Source organism: Hyperolius riggenbachi, chromosome 8 (genome assembly GCF_040937935.1).
Source record: "Hyperolius riggenbachi isolate aHypRig1 chromosome 8, aHypRig1.pri, whole genome shotgun sequence".
Lineage (NCBI taxonomy): Eukaryota > Metazoa > Chordata > Amphibia > Anura > Hyperoliidae > Hyperolius > Hyperolius riggenbachi.
The window spans coordinates 32,343,418-32,362,046 of NC_090653.1; the positions used below are offsets into that span (position 1 = coordinate 32,343,418).

Sequence of the window (18,629 nt, forward strand, 5' to 3'; positions counted from 1 at the left end):
AAGTCTTTGTGTTTAACAAAAGATTTTATTTAGCACAGGCAACGCGTTTTGCGGGTTCAAGCCCGCTTCTTCAGGCCAGTAACTGTGCCAACTGATAAAATCAATTTAGCATAGGGAGCTCCCTAAAAATTGAGGCTCCCTATGCTAAATTGATTTTATCAGTTGGCACTGTTATTGGCTTGAGGAAGCAGGCTTGGACCCGCGAAACGCGTTGCCTCTGCTAAATAAAATCTTTTGTTAAACACAAAGATTTCATCATTGAGGTAAGCTATCTTGTTTCCTTTTTCAATTTTAAAATGCTTTTAAAAGCTTTTATCCACCAGGGTGCCTCTTTCCCCAAATTGTGTATACTAAACCCCCCGCACATACCCTATTCGAGGGGTGGTGATGGAACACACGTGGTTCCCACCACGGTGGACATCTGTCCCTCCTTTTTCTAGGAGAGCGACCGCATCCAGGTCCGTAAGGACCACCCCGAGTGGAGTCTGGTTTAAGGTCTCCACCTGCTTCTTGTGGTCGGTTGCCCCACTCGGGGTGGTACCTGCAACCCTCCTTTGTTAGTAGTATCCTACTTATCTTTTCTCACATTTACATCTAACGTACCACACTATTGGGCTTCCGTTTTTGTCTCCTGTGTCTTTTCCTACAAGCTGTCAAGACACCCCCAAGTATATCACTCACAATAGTGGTGTAATGGCACATTATTCTGCCCTACTCTTGCCTATGTCATCACACACATGCTCAGTGTAATCCTCAATACAGTCACCCTCCAATTCTTTAAAGAGGAACTGTAAGGAAAAAAACAGCCCCTATGGGGCACTTACCTCAGGAGAGGGAAGCCTCAGGATCCCAATGAGGCTTCCCCTGTCCTCTTTAGCCTGTGGGATCCAGCGCTGGTTCCCCCGACAAGCACAGCGCAGGCGCTGCAATACTTACCTTCCTTCCCCGGCTCCAGTGCAGGCCCAATAGTGGCTTTCCGATGGGCTCAGGCAGAAATAGCCGAGCCTGATCGGGTCTGTTCTACTGCACAGGCGTGAGTCCCCAGTGCCTGCGTAGTAGAATGGACCTGATCTGTACAGGAGGACGTTTATGTAGAAAGATGTCAACCTCAGGAACACACAGGAAAATTAAAGGGATACTGTAGGGGGGGTCGGGGGAAAATGAGCTGAACTTACCCGGGGCTTCTAATGGTCCCCCACAGAAATCCTGTGCCCGTGCAGCCACTCACCGATGCTCCGGCCCCGCCTCCGGTTCACTTCTGGAATTTCAGACTTTAAAGTCACAAAACCACTGCGCCTGCGTTGCCGTGTCCTCGCTCCCGCTGATGTCATCAAGAGCACACACGCGCAGGCCCAGTATGGTCTGTGTCTGCGCAGTACACTCCTGGTACTGCGCAGACACAGACCATACTGGGCCTGCGCTGTGCGCTCTTGATGACATCAGCGGGAGCGAGGACACGGCAACGCAGGCGCAGTGGTTTTCAGACTTTAAAGTCTGAAATTCCAGAAGTGAACTGGAGGCGGGGCCGGAGCATCGGTGAGTGGCTGCGCCAACACAGGATGTCTGCGGGGGACCATTAGAAGCCCCGGGTAAGTTCAGCTCATTTTCCCCTGACCCCCCCCCCCCCCCCCCTACAGTATTCCTTTAATTATAATTACATTATTGACCTGGGAGACATCTGGGGCTTATTTGACATATCTGAGTGCACAGATCCTTTATAGCTCATCTTTAACCAAAATGCTTGCTGTAGTGTAGTTTGGGGAAGAGTTGTGCTCCACATCACAGCTTGTTTCATTCTACAGCAAATCTCTGCACCACACCCCCCTATTCTCATTGGCTGGGACTTGCACCAGAAGGATCATCGTGCTTACGGGCTCTTTCATATGGGGAGCTGAAGGGAGTACATTCAGCACCTGTCAAATGCTCTCTTGCACCAGCCGGTTGCCTGAAAGCACTGAGTACCGGCAGTGGGGTCGGTACAAAAATCATCCGACTCCGACTCCTACTCGCAAACACTAGTGCACATGACAGGCGGGGGCCCCGAGCGCTGCCACTGCTAAGGCCCCTCAAACCAGCATGTAACACAATAGGGGTGAGCCCCGAAGCTGCCACCATAGGGGTGAGGTCCGACTCTGACTCCTCAGTTTATGAAATCACCCACTCTAGGTACCCAAAATGTTTCTGACTCCGAGACTCGGACTCCTCATACTTACCAGGGATGTGAATTTGGTACAAAAATAATACGGCTACCGACTCCACACTGACTCCACAGTTTATGAAACCACCGACTCCAGGTACCAAAAAGTGCTCCAACTTCCACTCCACAGTCCTGCATCTCAGCATGGCCACAGCCATATTGAGTGTGTGTGTGTGTGTGGGGGGGGGGGGGGGGGAACAGAAAGCTGGGACTCACTGGGGGGGGCTCCAGAAAGTTAGGACGCACTATGGGTGGGTCATCCAGAAAGATGTGTGGGCACTCTGGGAAGCTGTGTCATAGCACAAGATGCTCTGGAAAAGTCGAGGCATGTTGCTCCGTTCCTAGGTGGCGCTCTCAGCCTGCATGGCTGTAGACTTTGCGCCCCTTTGTCCAGATCACGACTCTCACAGTCCATTCTGCTGCATGAGGCCATATTACAGCCGCCACTTATACAATACATAGTATCACTGAGGAGGGAACTTACTTCCCCTACCAGCTAGGCAACCTTCTCTCTATGAGATGACCTGGTCAGTAACTGTTCCTCTGTTTGCTGTTTGTAAGCCGTTCAGTTGTTTAAATAGTGAAACTGCATCTAAAACTTAGAAAAATAATAATAGTAACATTTAGTGTATTGAAGAATTAGACTCACTAACAAGGTTTATTTCTTTCGGTGTCCCTGTGAGGGACGTTTCCCTTCATTTCCTGTGATGCCACCAGCAACGGGAAGTGAGGGGAACGCTTAGGCAGGGAGCACACTTGTCTGTTTTCATGCGCAGTTTCTGCATAGGAAAACTGAGAACCAATGTTAATCAATGGGCTAGTGCACACTTAAAGGGATACTGTAGAGGGGTCGGGGGAAAATGAGTTGAACTTACCCAGGGCTTCTAACGGTCCCCCGCAGACATCCTGTGTTGGCGCAACCACTCACCGATGCTCCGGCCCGCCTCCGGTTCACTTCTGGAATTTCTGACTTTACTTTCTGCAAACCACTGCACCTGCGCTGCCGTGTCCTCGATCCCGCTGATGTCACCAAGAGCGCACAGCGCAGGCCCAGTATGGTCTGTGTCTGCGCAGTACACTCCTGGTGACATCAGCGGGAGTGAGGACATGGCAACGCAGGCACAGTGGTTTTCTGACTTTAAAGTCAGAAATTCCAGAAGTGAACTGGAGGCGGGGCCGGAGCATCGGTGAGTGGCTGTGCCAACACAGGATGTCTGCGGGGGACCATTAGAAGCCCCGGGTAAGTTCAACTCATTTTCCCCCGACCCCCCCCCCCCCCCCCCTACAGTATCCCTTTAAAGTGAGTCTGAACCAAAATGAAAACAAAAAAACCCAGATACTTGCTTAAAGAGACTTAGGGCTCGTTTCCACTATTGCGGTGCAGAATCGCCTGGATTCCACCGCTGATGAAATAACATGCGGATGCGATTTTTTTCGCGGTTTTTGCCGCGAATTCGCATAGGTGAGGGTATATGCGAATTTAACCATGTCACTGCCTGTTTGAAGTTACATTGGTACCTATGCGACTTCGCTTGCGAATTCGCATGAAAATTCGCATACCATAGCCGCATGCGAATTTCCTATTAAATACATTAGCGGCGATTCGCATGCATTCCACTCGCAGGTGAATTCGTTGGCTCTTTTGTGCGTTTTTTTACCGCTGAAAAAAACGCACCTCAACAACGCTACAGTGGAAACGGGCCCATCCACTTGCATTACATGTGCGAATCCGCATGCTTTGGACGCATGCGGATTCGCAATAGTGGAAACGAGCCCTAAGAGACGACGTATAGTAAAGCTCTGATACTTACCCGGGGCTTTCTCCCGCACCATAAACGCGTCTAAGTCCCACACTTTTTATTGCTTTCTTTTACCCCGTGGGAGATATTTCTTATGTTTCTTTATAGTCAGTAGGGAATCTCTCTCCACCAGGGACCCAGACAAAAGTAAACCCATCTGATTTATATGCAGTCCCATTTTAAAAACGTTTACATATCATTTATGGGTGGTTGAGTATCGCATGGTTTGATCATGCGGGCGTCGAGCTGTTCTTTAGAATTGGCCTTTGCTGCTTCCTGTAGTCACAGAGAGGTCCTTTGGCATTTCCGATTTGTAGAAAACTGTTTTTTAAAATTTTGAACTTCAGTAAATGTGAATGTTGTTTACAGATGGTTCTATATTGCTAATATTTTGTGTTTTTGTTCTTTTTTAAATTTCTATTAAAAAAAAAATTAGTCCAACTACTTGTAAGCTGTTTTTTAAAGCAATGCCAAGCCCAAGAATAAAGGTAAGAAAAATCCTACTACCTGAACCTGGGGGCTAGCTGGATCAAGTGGAGCCTCTTATGCTGCTCCTGTGGCCAGCAATCTGTCATATTCGCTTTTAGTGACCCTTCACAACGCTGCAGCTCGCCTCTCTACCTCTGTTCACAGAGCAGAGAGGTGGGGGAGAGCCGCGTGGTGGTGGGGAGAGGTTCGGAGGGAGGCAGCTCTGATCGCTGCTGTGGTTTGTTTATTTATTTATTTGTGTTTGGTTTTTTAACCTTTTGGGGACCAGGTACGTTGAATCAACGTCCAGCAGGTGGTGCTACCGTTCTGACCAGACGTTGATTCAATGTCCACGCTAACGAACTGTCCTGACGCAATCGTGCACACCGGAGAGGGGAGATTAAGCTGTCATATGACAGCTGGCATCTCCCCTCAGTGATCAGCAGCCATCGCGCATGGCTGCTGATCACGTGATCACTACGATCGCTGTCGCATCGTAATGATCATTTTGACAGCTGTGGCGGTCGGGGGGGAAAGAAGAGGATCCACTCACCTCCCTGCCGTTCCCGCGACGATCGGCGCTCCACTCTTACTGGCATCTCTGCTCCTTCTGACGTCAGCACCAGGTCCCGGCTTGATGACGTCATCAAGCCGCGACCCGGAATTAAGCGGCAGTAGGAGCCGAGATGCCGGCCGGATCCGCTGCGGCTCGTTGCTGGAGCCTGGAAGGAGAGTGAAGGCTGCTGCACACAGGGTGGACACCTGGCCACCACGGGGGGGGGGGGGGGGGCACTGCCCAGCCAGACCCTGCAGGCATCCAGCTGCCTGACCCCCCAAACGCGCCCCCCCCCCCCTTCTGCAAAAATGCCTGGTCCTGAAGGGGGGTTAGGCGGACGGTCCCAAAAGGGTTAAATAAATATCGCTGTTTTTATTTTATTTTTTTACTCCCCTCTCTCCCCCTGCCAGCCAATCTCAGCGATCAGCTTTCATAGGCTGATGCCAATCGCTCTGCGCCTCTCCAGGGGACAGCCGAGTTGACACTGCTGTCCCCCAGTACGGCGATCGCCGCTGTTTGAATAACAGAGCTCCACTCCGTCATCAGTCTAACAGGGATACACGCGCATCGGCAAGTGCGATCCCCTGCAAAACCCCAGGACTTGACAATAATCTGCATTAGGCGGTCCTGGGGCTGCCACCTTCCCGATGCCTATCGACATTAGGCGGTCGGGAAGGGGTTAAAGAGGCCTCCTAAGTCCAGAGTGGGTTATCGCTATGTAGAGGCGCTAGTTTCTTATCTTGGTTTTGTGTGTTATCATTTTGAGTGAAAATCAAGTCAGTACTGGTGTCTCCCCACATCGTTTCTGACCAGGCACATTGGAACACCACCGACTAGGGATGGCCAATGGGAGTTGAGGAATTCTAAGTTGTTGCAAATTGTATGCTGCTGCATTTCATTAGTCCAGTTCCAAGAGGCATAACAATTGCATCAACTTGGAAATATTACCATCTTTTTTTACTTCTGGGGGGGGGGGCTCTTCCTCATCCTTACTGCTCCCCTCTCTATACCACAGAACAGGCAGCCCAATAAATAAGACTAATGTGTCTGTTCAGCAATTGTCCTTCAACTTTCACCCGAAATGATCACCAATCAGGCACCAAAATAGCAACTTTGGCGATGATAGCATGTATGGGGGCCTGGCTATTAAGTCGGCACAAAATGACACGAAAATTACACGAAATTGCAAAGTTACAGTTCTTGATTACAGTTGCAAATAAATGAATTACGATTTTAACTGAAATTTCGCATTAAGATTTTGCATCATAATTGTGAACTACGATGCAAAATGATTATTATGTGAACTTTGTTCTCATCACTAATGGCAGCCACCATATCCCTCTAACTTACACTGTCCTTCAATGCAGCTGCTTGCCGAGCAGCTATTCTGCCCACCACTAAGTCATGTTATATCAATGAATGGAGTGCACAAGGTGAGGGACAGGTAGACATCTCACGTGTATGGGTAGCCTGTCTGCGAGGTGAGGGACAGGAAGACATCTCAGGTGTGTGGGTAGTCTGTCTGAGGTGAGGGACAGGAAGACATCTCAGGTGTATGGGTAGTCTGTCTATGAGGTGAGGGACAGGGAGACATCTCACGTGTATGAGTAGCCTGTCTATGAGGTGAGGGACAGGAATACCTCTCAGGTGTACGGGTAGCCTGTCTATGAGGTGAGGGACAGGTAGACATCTCACGTGTATGGGTAGCCTGTCTACGAGGTGAAGGACAGGAAGACATCTCAGGTGTATGGGTAGCCTGTCTATGAGGTGAGTGACAGGAAGACCTCTCAGGTGTATGGGTAACCTGTCTATGAGGTGGGGGACAGGAAGACCTCTTAGGTGTATGGGTAGCCTGTCTATGAGGTGAGGGACAGGTAGACATCTCAGGTGTATGGGTAGCCTGTCTGCCAGGTGAGGTACAGGAACACCTCACAGGTGTATGAGTAGCCTGTCTATGAGGTGAGGGACAGGAAGACCCCTCAGGTTTATGGGTAGCCTGTCTATGAGGTGAGGTACAGGAAGAACCCTCAGGTGTATGGGTAGCCTGTCTATGAGGTGAGGGACAGGAATACATCTCAGGTGTATGGGTAGCCTGTCTGTGAGGTGAGGGACAGGAAGACCTCTCAGGTGTATGAGTAGCCTGTCTGAGGTGAGGTACAGGAAGACCGTTCAGGTGTATGGGTACCTTGTCTATGAGGTGAGGGACAGGAAGACATCTCAGGTGTGTGGGTAGCCTGTTTACGAGGCAAGGGACAGGAAGACATATCAGGTGTATGGGTAGCCTGTCTATGAGGTGAGGGACAGAAAGACATCTCAGGTGTATGGGTAGCCTGTCTACGAGGTGAGGGACAGAAAGACCTCTCAGGTGTATGGGTAGCCTGTCTATGAGGTGAGGTACAGGAAGACATCTCAGGTGTATGGGTAGCCTGTCTATGAGGTGAGGGACAGGAAGACCCCTCAGGTGTATGGGTAGCCTGTCTATGAGGTGAGGGACAGGAAGACCCCTCAGGTGTATGGGTAGCCTGTCTATGAGGTGAGGGACAGGAAGACCCCTCAGGTGTATGGGTAGCCTGTCTATGAGGTGGGGGACAGGAATACATCTCAGGTGTATGGGTAGCCTGTCTGTGAGGTGAGGGACAGGAAGACCTCAGGTGTATGAGTAGCCTGTCTGAGGTGAGGTACAGGAAGACCGTTCAGGTGTATGGGTACCTTGTCTATGAGGCGAGGGACAGGAAGACATCTCAGGTGTATGGGTAGCCTGTCTGCGAGGTGAGGGACAGGAAGACATCTCAGGTGTGTGGGTAGCCTGTTTACGAGGCAAGGGACAGGAAGACATCTCAGGTGTATGGGTAGCCTGTCTACGAGGTGAGGGACAGAAAGACCTCTCAGGTGTATGGGTAGCCTGTCTATGAGGTGAGGTACAGGAAGACATCTCAGGTGTATGGGTAGCCTGTCTATGAGGTGAGAGACAGGTAGACATCTCAGGTGTATGGGTAGCCTGTCTATGAGGTGAGGGACAGGAAGACCCCTCAGGTGTATGGGTAGCCTGTCTATGAGGTGAGGGACAGGTAGACATCTCAGGTGTATGGGTAGCCTGTCTATGAGGTGAGGGACAGAAAGACCTCTCAGGTGTATGGGTAGCCTGTCTATGAGGTGAGGGACAGGTAGACATCTCAGGTGTATGGGTAGCCTGTCTATGAGGTGAGGGACAGGTAGACATCTCAGGTGTATGGGTAGCCTGTCTATGAGGTGAGGGACAGGAAGACCCCTCAGGTGTATGGGTAGCCTGTCTATGAGGTGAGGGACAGGAAGACCTCTCAGGTGTATGGGTAGCCTGTCTGCGAGGTGAGGGACAGGAACACCTCACAGGTGTATGAGTAGCCTGTCTATGAGGTGAGGGACAGGAAGACCTCTAAGGTGTATGGGTAGCCTTTCTATGAGGTGGGGGACAGGAAGACATCTCAGGTGTATGGGTAGCCTGTCTATGAGGTGAGGTACAAGAAGACCGTTCAGGTGTATGGGTAGCTTGTCTATGAGGTGAGGTACAAGAAGACCGTTCAGGTGTATGGGTAGCTTGTCTATGAGGCGAGGGACAGGAAGACATCTCAGGTGTATGGGTAGCCTGTCTACGAGGTGAGGTACAGGAAGACATCTCAGGTGTATGGGTAGCCTGTCTATGAGGTGAGGTACAGGAAGACATCTCAGGTGTATGGATGGATGCAGGAGGACATATGGCCAGCACGCTGCTAATCCCCAGCTTGCTGACTCTTCTCTGTGTCTCATCCTCCAGATTAAGTAAAGTCTCCTCTCATCAGTCTTGCACTTGCTATTCATCTCTACGTCTTTCAGCAAGCTAATCCACAGGTTTTTTTTAGTTACCCATCCTCGTGCTCCCGGTCCACCCTCACCTCTCTCATGTGGCCATTTAGGACTTTGTTGTAGTTTTCCTTCCTGGCCTCCTGATACCTCGCTGGGTTTGATGCTCATAAGTGGCTGCTACAACCCCCCATTTTGCCCTTCCTGCCCCCCTTGTTCCACCCTCCTTTTCCAACTGTCCTAATGGATGGCAGCGAGACAGAAGACCCCTCCACGCCCCTTCTACCCACTCCCCCTCCAGGAGAAGATGACGATGATGATGTGGAAGATCCCTTTGACATCCTGATGAGGGTGACACCTTCCCCAGACAGTGTCCCCTGGGAGCAGCGAAGCACGAAGATGAAGATTGTCCATGTGGCAGACAGGATTTTCCTCTTCTTGCTGGCTCTCTTCGTCCTGGTCCTGGTGGCAGAGGTCTGCTACATGCTCCTCCATACTGTGCCCTGGTGGGGTATCCTCCAGGCATTGAAGGACCGTCTTCTGATGCAGGAGGAAGGGGAGGAGGATTACGAGCTCTGAGGTGAGGATTCATTTGGTAAAACATGCAGTCATGGAGATGGACTTTTTCTTGCAATGTTTTTGAGGCCTGAAATGTAACTTTGAGGTTTATTTACTAAGGTCGTTGGTTACTAGAGAATATAATTGATCATCCAGAAAACTGGTTGGTTATTTTAAAATGCCTACTGCTATTAGGAGAAAAAAAGGTTTTCCATCCTCACCTGGGCTTTAATAGAATATAGCAAGGGTTGATTAGAGGTAAGTAATTTAGGGTGCATGCACACATCCAATTGTGATTGGCCAATCTCAGTATTACGAGAGCTAGCCTACACAATGGGCTCATAGTATTCAAAATCTGTTGCCTCTCTTACAACATAGAAATGGTAGAATTGGTAGGTCAATCAAAATTGGGTGTGTGTACAAAAAGCCTAGTACACGTATCCAATTTCGACTGGCCAATCACTGGCCAATTTTACCACCTCCATGTAGTATGCAGGTCAACAGATATTGAATACTATGAGCAGATTGTGTAGGTAAACCCTCAATACTACGTGGAGGTGGTAACATTGGCCATTGATTGACCAATCATAATTGAAAGTATGTACCAGGCTTAACCTACACAATTTGTTCATAGTATTTAAAATCTGTTGGCCCTCATACTCCAGGGAGGTGGTAAAATTGGCCGACTATAGGCCAATCAAAATTGGATGTGTGTACCTACCCTTATAGTTTGTGCTATTGCAGTAACCTATAGCTTCCAAAGCAGAGACCAGCTTTCAATAGACTCAGGAGATATTCCGTTTATGAAAACTGAAAGTCTTTTTTGCAGGTGAGAATCCTGATAGAGATGAAATGTTACAATGTGAAGGAGTCATGCAACGAAAAATCTCCAATCACATATCCGAGCCAAAACTAACCTAAGTTTTGGTACATTGAAGCAGAACACGAAAAAAAAGGCACAGGAGCCCGTGAGAAAAAAGGGCGCCACCATAAGTTCCCATTATAAAAGCTGCGAATTATGGCAAAGAAGGGAAAGGTTCACCACACGCAAATTTCCCTTCTTTGCCTCAAATTGTGGCCATGTGGCAGGGGAGTAGGTTAAGGTCAGGAGGGGGAGGTGAAGTGTTAGGCGCCATTGTGGGGGGGGGGGGGGGTTAAGTGTTAGACATCACCTGGGGGGTTAAAGTGAACCTTAAGTCAGAAAAAAAAATGAGTTTTACTCACCTGGGGCTTCTACCAGCCCCCTGCAGCCGTCCTGTGCCCTCGCAGCCACTCGCTAATCCTCTGGTCCCCCGCTGCCAGCTAGTTTCGTTTTTGCCGACAGGCCCTTCAGGACTGGCCACGCGTAGCTTTTTCCGCATTCCTGACTGTAATTAGCGCTGTTGCGGGCCGCAACGCGTACAAAAATACGCGTTGCTGCATATCTATGCGTTCGTAATGCGGAAACGTGTATTTTTGTAAGCGGTATCTGAAGATATTTGAATACATTTAGCATAACGCTTTTATCAACTTTAGTTTGACTGTTAGCCACCAGTTAAAGGACAACCAAGGTGACATGTGACACCTTTTCCTGTGTTCCTTTTTTTTCTTTCTCTGCCTGAAAAAGTCAAACATCAGGTATGCAAGTGACTTTTTTTGTCCAGGTCGGGACTGGGTCGGACTATAGCATAACCCTCACTGAAAAGTAACGACGGCCATTAAACACTTTCCTGGCAGTAAATGGCTTCTGCAAGCAGGAAAGCGATAAAAAGGATTAATAGTTCATAGATTTGAGCTCTGGCATACTTCAATGAAGGTGTCATTGAGCAGAGACAAGGAAACAGTAAAAATGTAAAAACTAGATTTAAATATAAAATAAAACTGTGAGATATCATAAAAAGTCATTTTTAGGAGAAAGAGGACAGGTACAATTATATATCTCATCTCTTTATTTTCACCTCGGATGTCCTTTAAGGTAACCATGCATCACTCAATAGATCGACCATTAGATAGAGCCCTCTATGATCACATCTGATCAGAGAGGGATCTGTTGCCTGGCCACACACTGCAGACAGATATTCAATAGATTTCAGCAAGAAATCAATTGGAAATTGTCCTTGTGCCATTGCCTGCTGGCCCTCCACCCAAGTGTTAGTAGCTCGGCGAACATCTCTGGGGCTTTTACTACTTCCGGGTCGCTCTGACCCGGAGTAGTACGCCTGCACTGCCCGGCGAAGCGCGTCCTAGATCGCGCTCCTGTTGACAGGCACTCTCTGCGCATGTGCGTGACGTCGTTCATGATGTCACGCACATGCGCAGAGAGTGCCCGGCAACAGGAGCGCGATCTAGGACGCGCTTCGCCGGGCAGCGCAGGCGTACTACTCCGGGTCAGAGCGACCCGGAAGTAGTAAAAGCCCCATGTATCCAGAGATGTTCACCTGCGAACGGTTCGGGAACCGTTCGCTACATCTCTAGTGCAGTGTTAAACGCACACCTCTTCCTGGCATTCTCTGGTGTTCGGTGTCACCAAGAGTGCCGGTGCCACGTGACTCGGCATGATGTTGCCTCACAATGGGGTTGATTCACTATAACAAACGGTGCCTTATCAGAGTTAACACGCCTTATCAGAGTAGCATAGCGAGCACTATGGACTTATGCCTGCTAAGACGAGTGGAGCTCTCATCATCATTGAAAATTAGCAGGCATAAGTTCGTAGCGCTCGCTATGCTACTCTGATAAGCCGTGTTAATGTTGATAATATGTGTTAACTCTGATAAGGCACGCTATTTGTTATAGTGAACCAACCCCAATGTGTGCCAGTATCCAACGCTGTTACCTCTGCACGCCCAATCAAGACCTTGTGATAGAGTTTTCCTTCATTCCCAATCAATCCAGTCAACTGATTTTGGTCATGTTGTGGCACTGGTTCTCAGACAATTTAATGAAATGATTGAACCCGGAAGGGTAATCGGGCCGCAATATGGTGTGACGTATGGGCACCCTTAGTGTATAAGAATCTCTGCTTCGGTTTGAAACCCCGGCTCCCTCTTACGTGTAACTGCTGTCACCCTAAACATCAGCTGGAGTTAAAGGACAACTGTAGTGAGAAGAATATGGAAGCTGCCGTATTTATTTCCTTTTAAAGGGGCAATTTTAAAATTTTAAATATGTGCAAACGTATACAAATAAGAAGTATGTTTTTTTCCAGAGTAAAATGAGCCATAAATTACTTTTCTCCTATGTTGCTGTCACTTACAGTAGGTAGTAGAAATCTGACAGAAGTGACAGGTTTTGGACTAGTCCATCTCTCCATAGGAAATTCTCAGCAAGGCTTTTATTCTTTACTAATGACCTTAGCCAGTTTATGTCATCGCCGCCATGTGCCTGCACCCGTCGCGTGCACACTCTCCCCCCTGGCCGCCCCCCTGGCCCATCCTGCTCCTGTCCCAGGCTGTCTGTGCGACACATGCGCAGTAGCGCAAACTCACGGACACACACAAACAGGGACAGGACGCAGAGACTTAAGGGTTTTATTATATAGGATAAAGATAATCCCTAAAAAGGATTTAAACAATGATGCTGACCAGCTTCCCTGCTCGCTGCACAATGTTTTGGCAGTTGGACAGAGCAAATGCCATTCACTAAGTGCTTTTGAACATAAATAAATCCCTAACAATCCCCCAAGAAGAGATGGACTAGTCCAAAACCTGCTGCTTCTGTCAGATTTCTACTACCTACTGTAAGTGACAGCAACATAGGAGAAAAGTAAATTTTGGCTCATTTTACTCTGGAAAACACGTACTTCTTATTTGTGTATGTTTGATGAAAAATTGTAAACTTTAAAATATGTGCATAGTGCCCCTTTAAGCAATACCAGTTGCCTGGCAGCCCTGCTGATCTATTTGACTGCAGCAGTGTCTTATTCACACCAGAAACAAGCATGCACCTAATCTTGTCAGATCGGACAATCAGAAACACCTGATCTGCTGCATGCTTGTTCAGGGTCTAATGCTAGGTACACACGGTACGATTTTCCATGCGATAGATGGATCCGATTGATAAAATCCCTCATGTCCGATATTACTCCCGATTGTTTCTGCACTCAATTTCTCATAGAAGTGAATAGAAAAAGGTAAGAAAAATGAGCGCAGAATCGAGTGGAAAAAATTATCGGGTCGGAAAATCGTATCGTGTGTACCCAGCATAAAGGCAGAGAATTAGCAGGTTAGCCAGGAAACTGTTATTCCTTAAAGAGAACCAGAGACGAAGCACCCTCATGTATTTTATTACATTTATCAGTGGGAACATGACAGTAAACACCTACCCTGCTTTTAGTTTTATTTTTCTCAGTCTAATCAATCTGTTATCAACTGTGATAAGAATCCACCGACTAATAAGTCGAGGTTTGACCTGGAATCATTATAGCTGAGTCACTCTTCTGTGAAGTCTTTTCAAGCCCAAGCCTTTCCCCTCCTGGCTCAAATTTCATGCTTTACATACTGAGAGCTGGGATGATATGGGAGGGGCTGCTGCTGCAGGAAAAATCTCTGTCTAACAGACAAGTGTGGCTGTGTGATCTGTGTGCTCTGTCTGTGCAGCCTGTCATTATTATCTACTGTATGCAGTTTCATTACTATGAGAGACACTTCCTACAGGCAGCCACAAAGCATACCAGAATATGAAGTTGAAAGCACACAGATGAAAGCCTACAGCAGCCCTGCTTTTCTATAGTCTCATATAGCCTAGACAGCACATTCAGAACACCTCATAACCTGGAAGCAGAAGGAATATGAGCCGGCGGCCATATTGGATATTTCCTGGAGCAATAATGGATAAAAAGCACTCAAAAAGGCACACCAGAGTGGCAAAATTATCAGGTAGAGCATTTATTCTTTACAAGCTATCAACTGATATGTTTATTTTGTGTGAATCGTTCATCTTTGGTTCCCTTTAAAAGGCACTAAATATGGCAGCCTTCCTATTCCTCTCACTTCAGTTGTCCTTTAAAGGTCTGTGTACTCAAGCCCTAAAACTGTTCTTCAGTTTATTTTTATTTTGATCTGTGCAATTAGATTAAACATCCGTAACAGCACTCTCTGTATCTGCAGGCCTGGCCCTGGGAATGTCCTTCTGGGGGATCTGTGGAAGAAGACTACGGATGAAGACAGCTGTGAACTCCAAATATGGAGTCTCTCCATCTACGGGAACTCCAAGAAGATTTACACGACCGTCTCCACAATGAACCTTTATTAAAAAAAAAATTAAAAAAAAATCTATTATTTATAATGTAAATAACATCCCATGTGTTGTTGTTCAAAGTATAACAATTAACTTGTATTTGTGTTAAATTATAAATGCTACATTGATTCGGACCTTTGCCCTTGACTGAAGTTCTTTTTCTAATGAGGATTTGATTAATTGCAGCTGCAAGAACCGCTTAGAGTGGACCGGAACTCTTTCACAGGACAGAAGGAAAACACAGAGAAATTCACCCTGTATATTTATGGGGTTTAGCCTGTCTAATCCCCCCTCATGTGTGACAAATCACAAGTTGTAATTTGATCTCTCAGCTGTCAGCTCAGGAATCTCCTCTTCCACGGCAGAGCAGCTAATTTGTAAACACAGGATGTTGACAATATGCCTGCTTCCATGAAAGCAGGAAGTAGACACACTGCAGATGTATTGCAGGATTTGTATGTACAGCTGTAACAAAAAGAAATGTTTTTCTTTAAAGGTCATTATGCTGTTACTTATCGTTTAGAGCAGAGAGTAAGTTCGGAGTTCAGGTCCGCTTTAAATTATTTTTAGGTCTCAAGTGCTTTTTGGGAATGCTGGAAAATCTTATTCTCATGGGCTCTATCGGGTGCGCGGGGGTAATGGTGGTCGATATCTCAACGAGTGACGGACTTCGGGCCGGTGTCTTCCCCTCCTCCATGCCAGTGAGCAGTGTTGAAGGCTCGCTTGTCACACCAGCGTGATTCGTGGCCTCTCCCGATGTCTGTGTCACTGTGAGCGTCTGTACCATGTGACACCGGTGCATGTAGCAGCGTCACTATATGGGCCGTAATCATTGGTGCAGGCGCTCACGGTGATGCCTGATGCCTTAGGAGGCCAGGATTGTAGTTGGCGTCAGGTCAGCCGTCAACCCTGCATATGGGCATGAACACGGCGATTCCAGTGCTGGAGACTTGGGCGCCACCATAGGCCGTAATAGGAATTACAGCTATAGCAGCGCACAGGAAGTAACGTCGGGGCCATCAGAAGACAGAGCTGAAGTTACTTTTCAAACACAACAATTGCTGGAAGCCGAGTTATTTAATTCCCCACCATCCATGGCAGCCCGGAGGGTGAATAGTATTTAACACGGCTGAGACTTGTGCAGAAGCAGGATCAGCCATATACCGGCTGTATCCTGTGCCCAAGTCTCCCGCGCAGTTATCTCTTGTACACTATGGGGGGGGGGGGGGGGGGGGGGACACGACAAATATACACAGCAGTAGATCGATTTCCAATAGATTTCATGCTAAAATCTTTTGGCAATTGGTGTGCAGTGTGTGGGCAGGCAATAAATCCCTCTCTGATCAGATTCGATGTTAAAGGGATCACATACTTATGTTCGGTGTGTCTCAGACTAGGTCAGCAAAAGGTCAGCATTGCTGTCAGAAAATATACATATTTATGAAGGAGAGAAAATGACTGCTATTGTATCGCTTCACTTTGATCTTTCTTTAAAACTACTCTTGTCAGAATATTATATAAGCCATGGACAAGTTTGAGTCTGTTGGCATTGGTGACATTGGAAGCAGTAAGTGTATAGCAACATAGACAGATCAGAATACATTACCACCAGCACCACCGACAGCTCAGAGTACATTAGCACCAGCACCATGCACAGCTCAGAGTCCATTAGCACCAGCACTATGCACAGCTCAGAGTACATTAGCACCAGCACCATGCACAGCTCAGTGTACATTAGCACCAGTACCATGGACAGCTCAGTGTACATTAGCACCAGCACCATGGACAGCTCAGAGTACATTAGCACCAGCACCATGCACAGCTCAGAGTACATTAGCACCAGTACCATGGACAGCTCAGAGTACATTAGCACCAGCACCATGCACAGCTCAGTGTACATTAGCACCAGCACCATAGACAGCTCAGTGTACATTAGCACCAGCACCATGCACAGCTCAGAGTACATTAGCACCAGTACCATGGACAAATCAGTGTACATTAGCACCAGCACCATGCACAGCTCAGTGTACATTAGCACCAGCACCATGCACAGCTCAGAGTACATTAGCACCAGTACCATGGACAGCTCATAGTACATTAGCAGTAGCACCATGCACAGCTCAGTGTTCATTAGCACCAGTACCATGGACAGCTCAGTGTACATTAGCACCAGCACTATGGACAGCTCAGAGTCCATTAGCACCAGCACCATGGACAGCTCAGTGTACATTAGCACCAGCACTATGCACAGCTCAGTGTACATTAGCACCAGCACCATGCACAGCTCAGAGTACATTAGCACCAGCACCATGCACAGCTCAGTGTACATTAGCACCAGCACCATGGACAGCTCAGAGTACATTAGCACCAGCACCATGGACAGCTCAGAGTACATTAGCAGTAGCACCATGGACATCTCAGAGTCCATTAGCACCAGCACCATGCACAGCTCAGTGTACATTAGCACCAGCACCATGGACAGCTCAGAGTACATTAGCACCAGTACCATGCACAGCTCAGAGTACATTAGCAGTAGCACCATGGACAGCTCAGTGTACATTAGCACCAGTACCATGGACAGCTCAGAGTACATTAGCACCAGTACCATGCACAGCTCAGAGTACATTAGCACCAGCACCATGCACAGCTCAGTGTACATTAGCACCAGCACCATGGACAGCTCAGAGTACATTAGCACCAGTACCATGCACAGCTCAGAGTACATTAGCAGTAGCACCATGGACATCTCAGAGTCCATTAGCACCAGCACCATGCACAGCTCAGTGTACATTAGCACCAGCACCATGGACAGCTCAGAGTACATTACCACCAGCACCATGCACAGCTCAGTGTACATTAGCACCAGCACCATGGACAGCTCAGAGTACATTAGCACCAGTACCATGCACAGCTCAGAGTACATTAGCAGTAGCACCATGGACAGCTCAGTGTACATTAGCACCAGTACCATGGACAGCTCAGAGTACATTAGCACCAGCACCATGCACAGCTCAGTGTACATTAGCACCAGCACCATGGACAGCTCAGAGTCCATTAGCAGTAGCACCATGGACAGCTCAGAGTACATTAGCACCAGTACCATGCACAGCTCAGAGTACATTAGCACCAGTACCATGCACAGCTCAGAGTACATTAGCACCAGTACCATGCACAGCTCAGAGTACATTAGCACCAGCACCATGGACAGCTCAGAGTACATTACCACCAGCACAGCTCAGTGTACATTAGCACCAGCACCATGGACAGCTCAGAGTACATTAGCACCAGTACCATGCACAGCTCAGAGTACATTAGCACCAGTACCATGCACAGCTCAGAGTACATTAGCACCAGTACCATGCACAGCTCAGAGTACATTAGCAGTAGCACCATGGACAGCTCAGAGTCCATTAGCACCAGTACCATGCACAGCTCAGAGTACATTAGCAGTAGCCCAATGGACAGCTCAGAGTCCATTAGCACCAGTACCATGGACAACTCAGTGTACATTAGCAGTAGCCCAATGGACAGCTCAGAGTCCATTAGCACCAGTACCATGCACAGCTCAGAGTACATTAGCAGTAGCCCAATGGACAGCTCAGAGTCCATTAGCACCAGTACCATGGACAACTCAGTGTACATTAGCAGTAGCGCCATGCACAGCTCAGAGTCCATTAGCATTAGCACCATGGGCAGCTCAGAGTCCATTACCACCAGTACCATGGGCAGCTCAGAGTCCATTAGGCCGGTTACACACTGAAAGCGTGCAGGAGAACGGCTCCTGCACGCGTTGCGGCGTGTCGTCGGGAAACTCCGGTGCGACGCTGAGTAGCGGCGGTAGTAGTTAATTAGCCCGAAGGGGAAACTGCGATTCCCGACGATAAAATGCGCCGGGACGCGTCGTACCGCAACCTATCGAAACGCAGCGTCGGGTGTGAAAGGTAAAAGGAAAGTCTGTGGACTTTCCTTTTACCTTGGTTAACGCAAAGTATAGACGTTAAAATGCGGAAAAAAGGGC

The 18,629-nt window shown here is 48.1% G+C and overlaps 1 protein-coding gene and 1 long non-coding RNA gene across 2 annotated transcripts; both read left to right on the forward strand.

Annotated features, from left to right (window-relative positions):
- Positions 1 to 8,833: 8,833 nt before the first annotated feature.
- LOC137528078 (uncharacterized) lies at positions 8,834 to 14,745 on the forward strand. The gene is made up of 2 exons (XR_011023266.1): positions 8,834 to 9,416; positions 14,482 to 14,745. It is a non-coding gene; the product is annotated as an uncharacterized lncRNA (long non-coding RNA).
- A 1,977-nt stretch (positions 14,746 to 16,722) lies between these two features.
- LOC137527273 (uncharacterized) lies at positions 16,723 to 18,371 on the forward strand. The gene is made up of 2 exons (XM_068247779.1): positions 16,723 to 17,825; positions 17,912 to 18,371. Exons 1-2 carry the CDS (start codon positions 16,723 to 16,725, stop codon positions 18,369 to 18,371), a joined length of 1,563 nt encoding a protein of 520 aa, XP_068103880.1.
- The last annotated feature ends 258 nt before the right edge of the window (positions 18,372 to 18,629 follow it).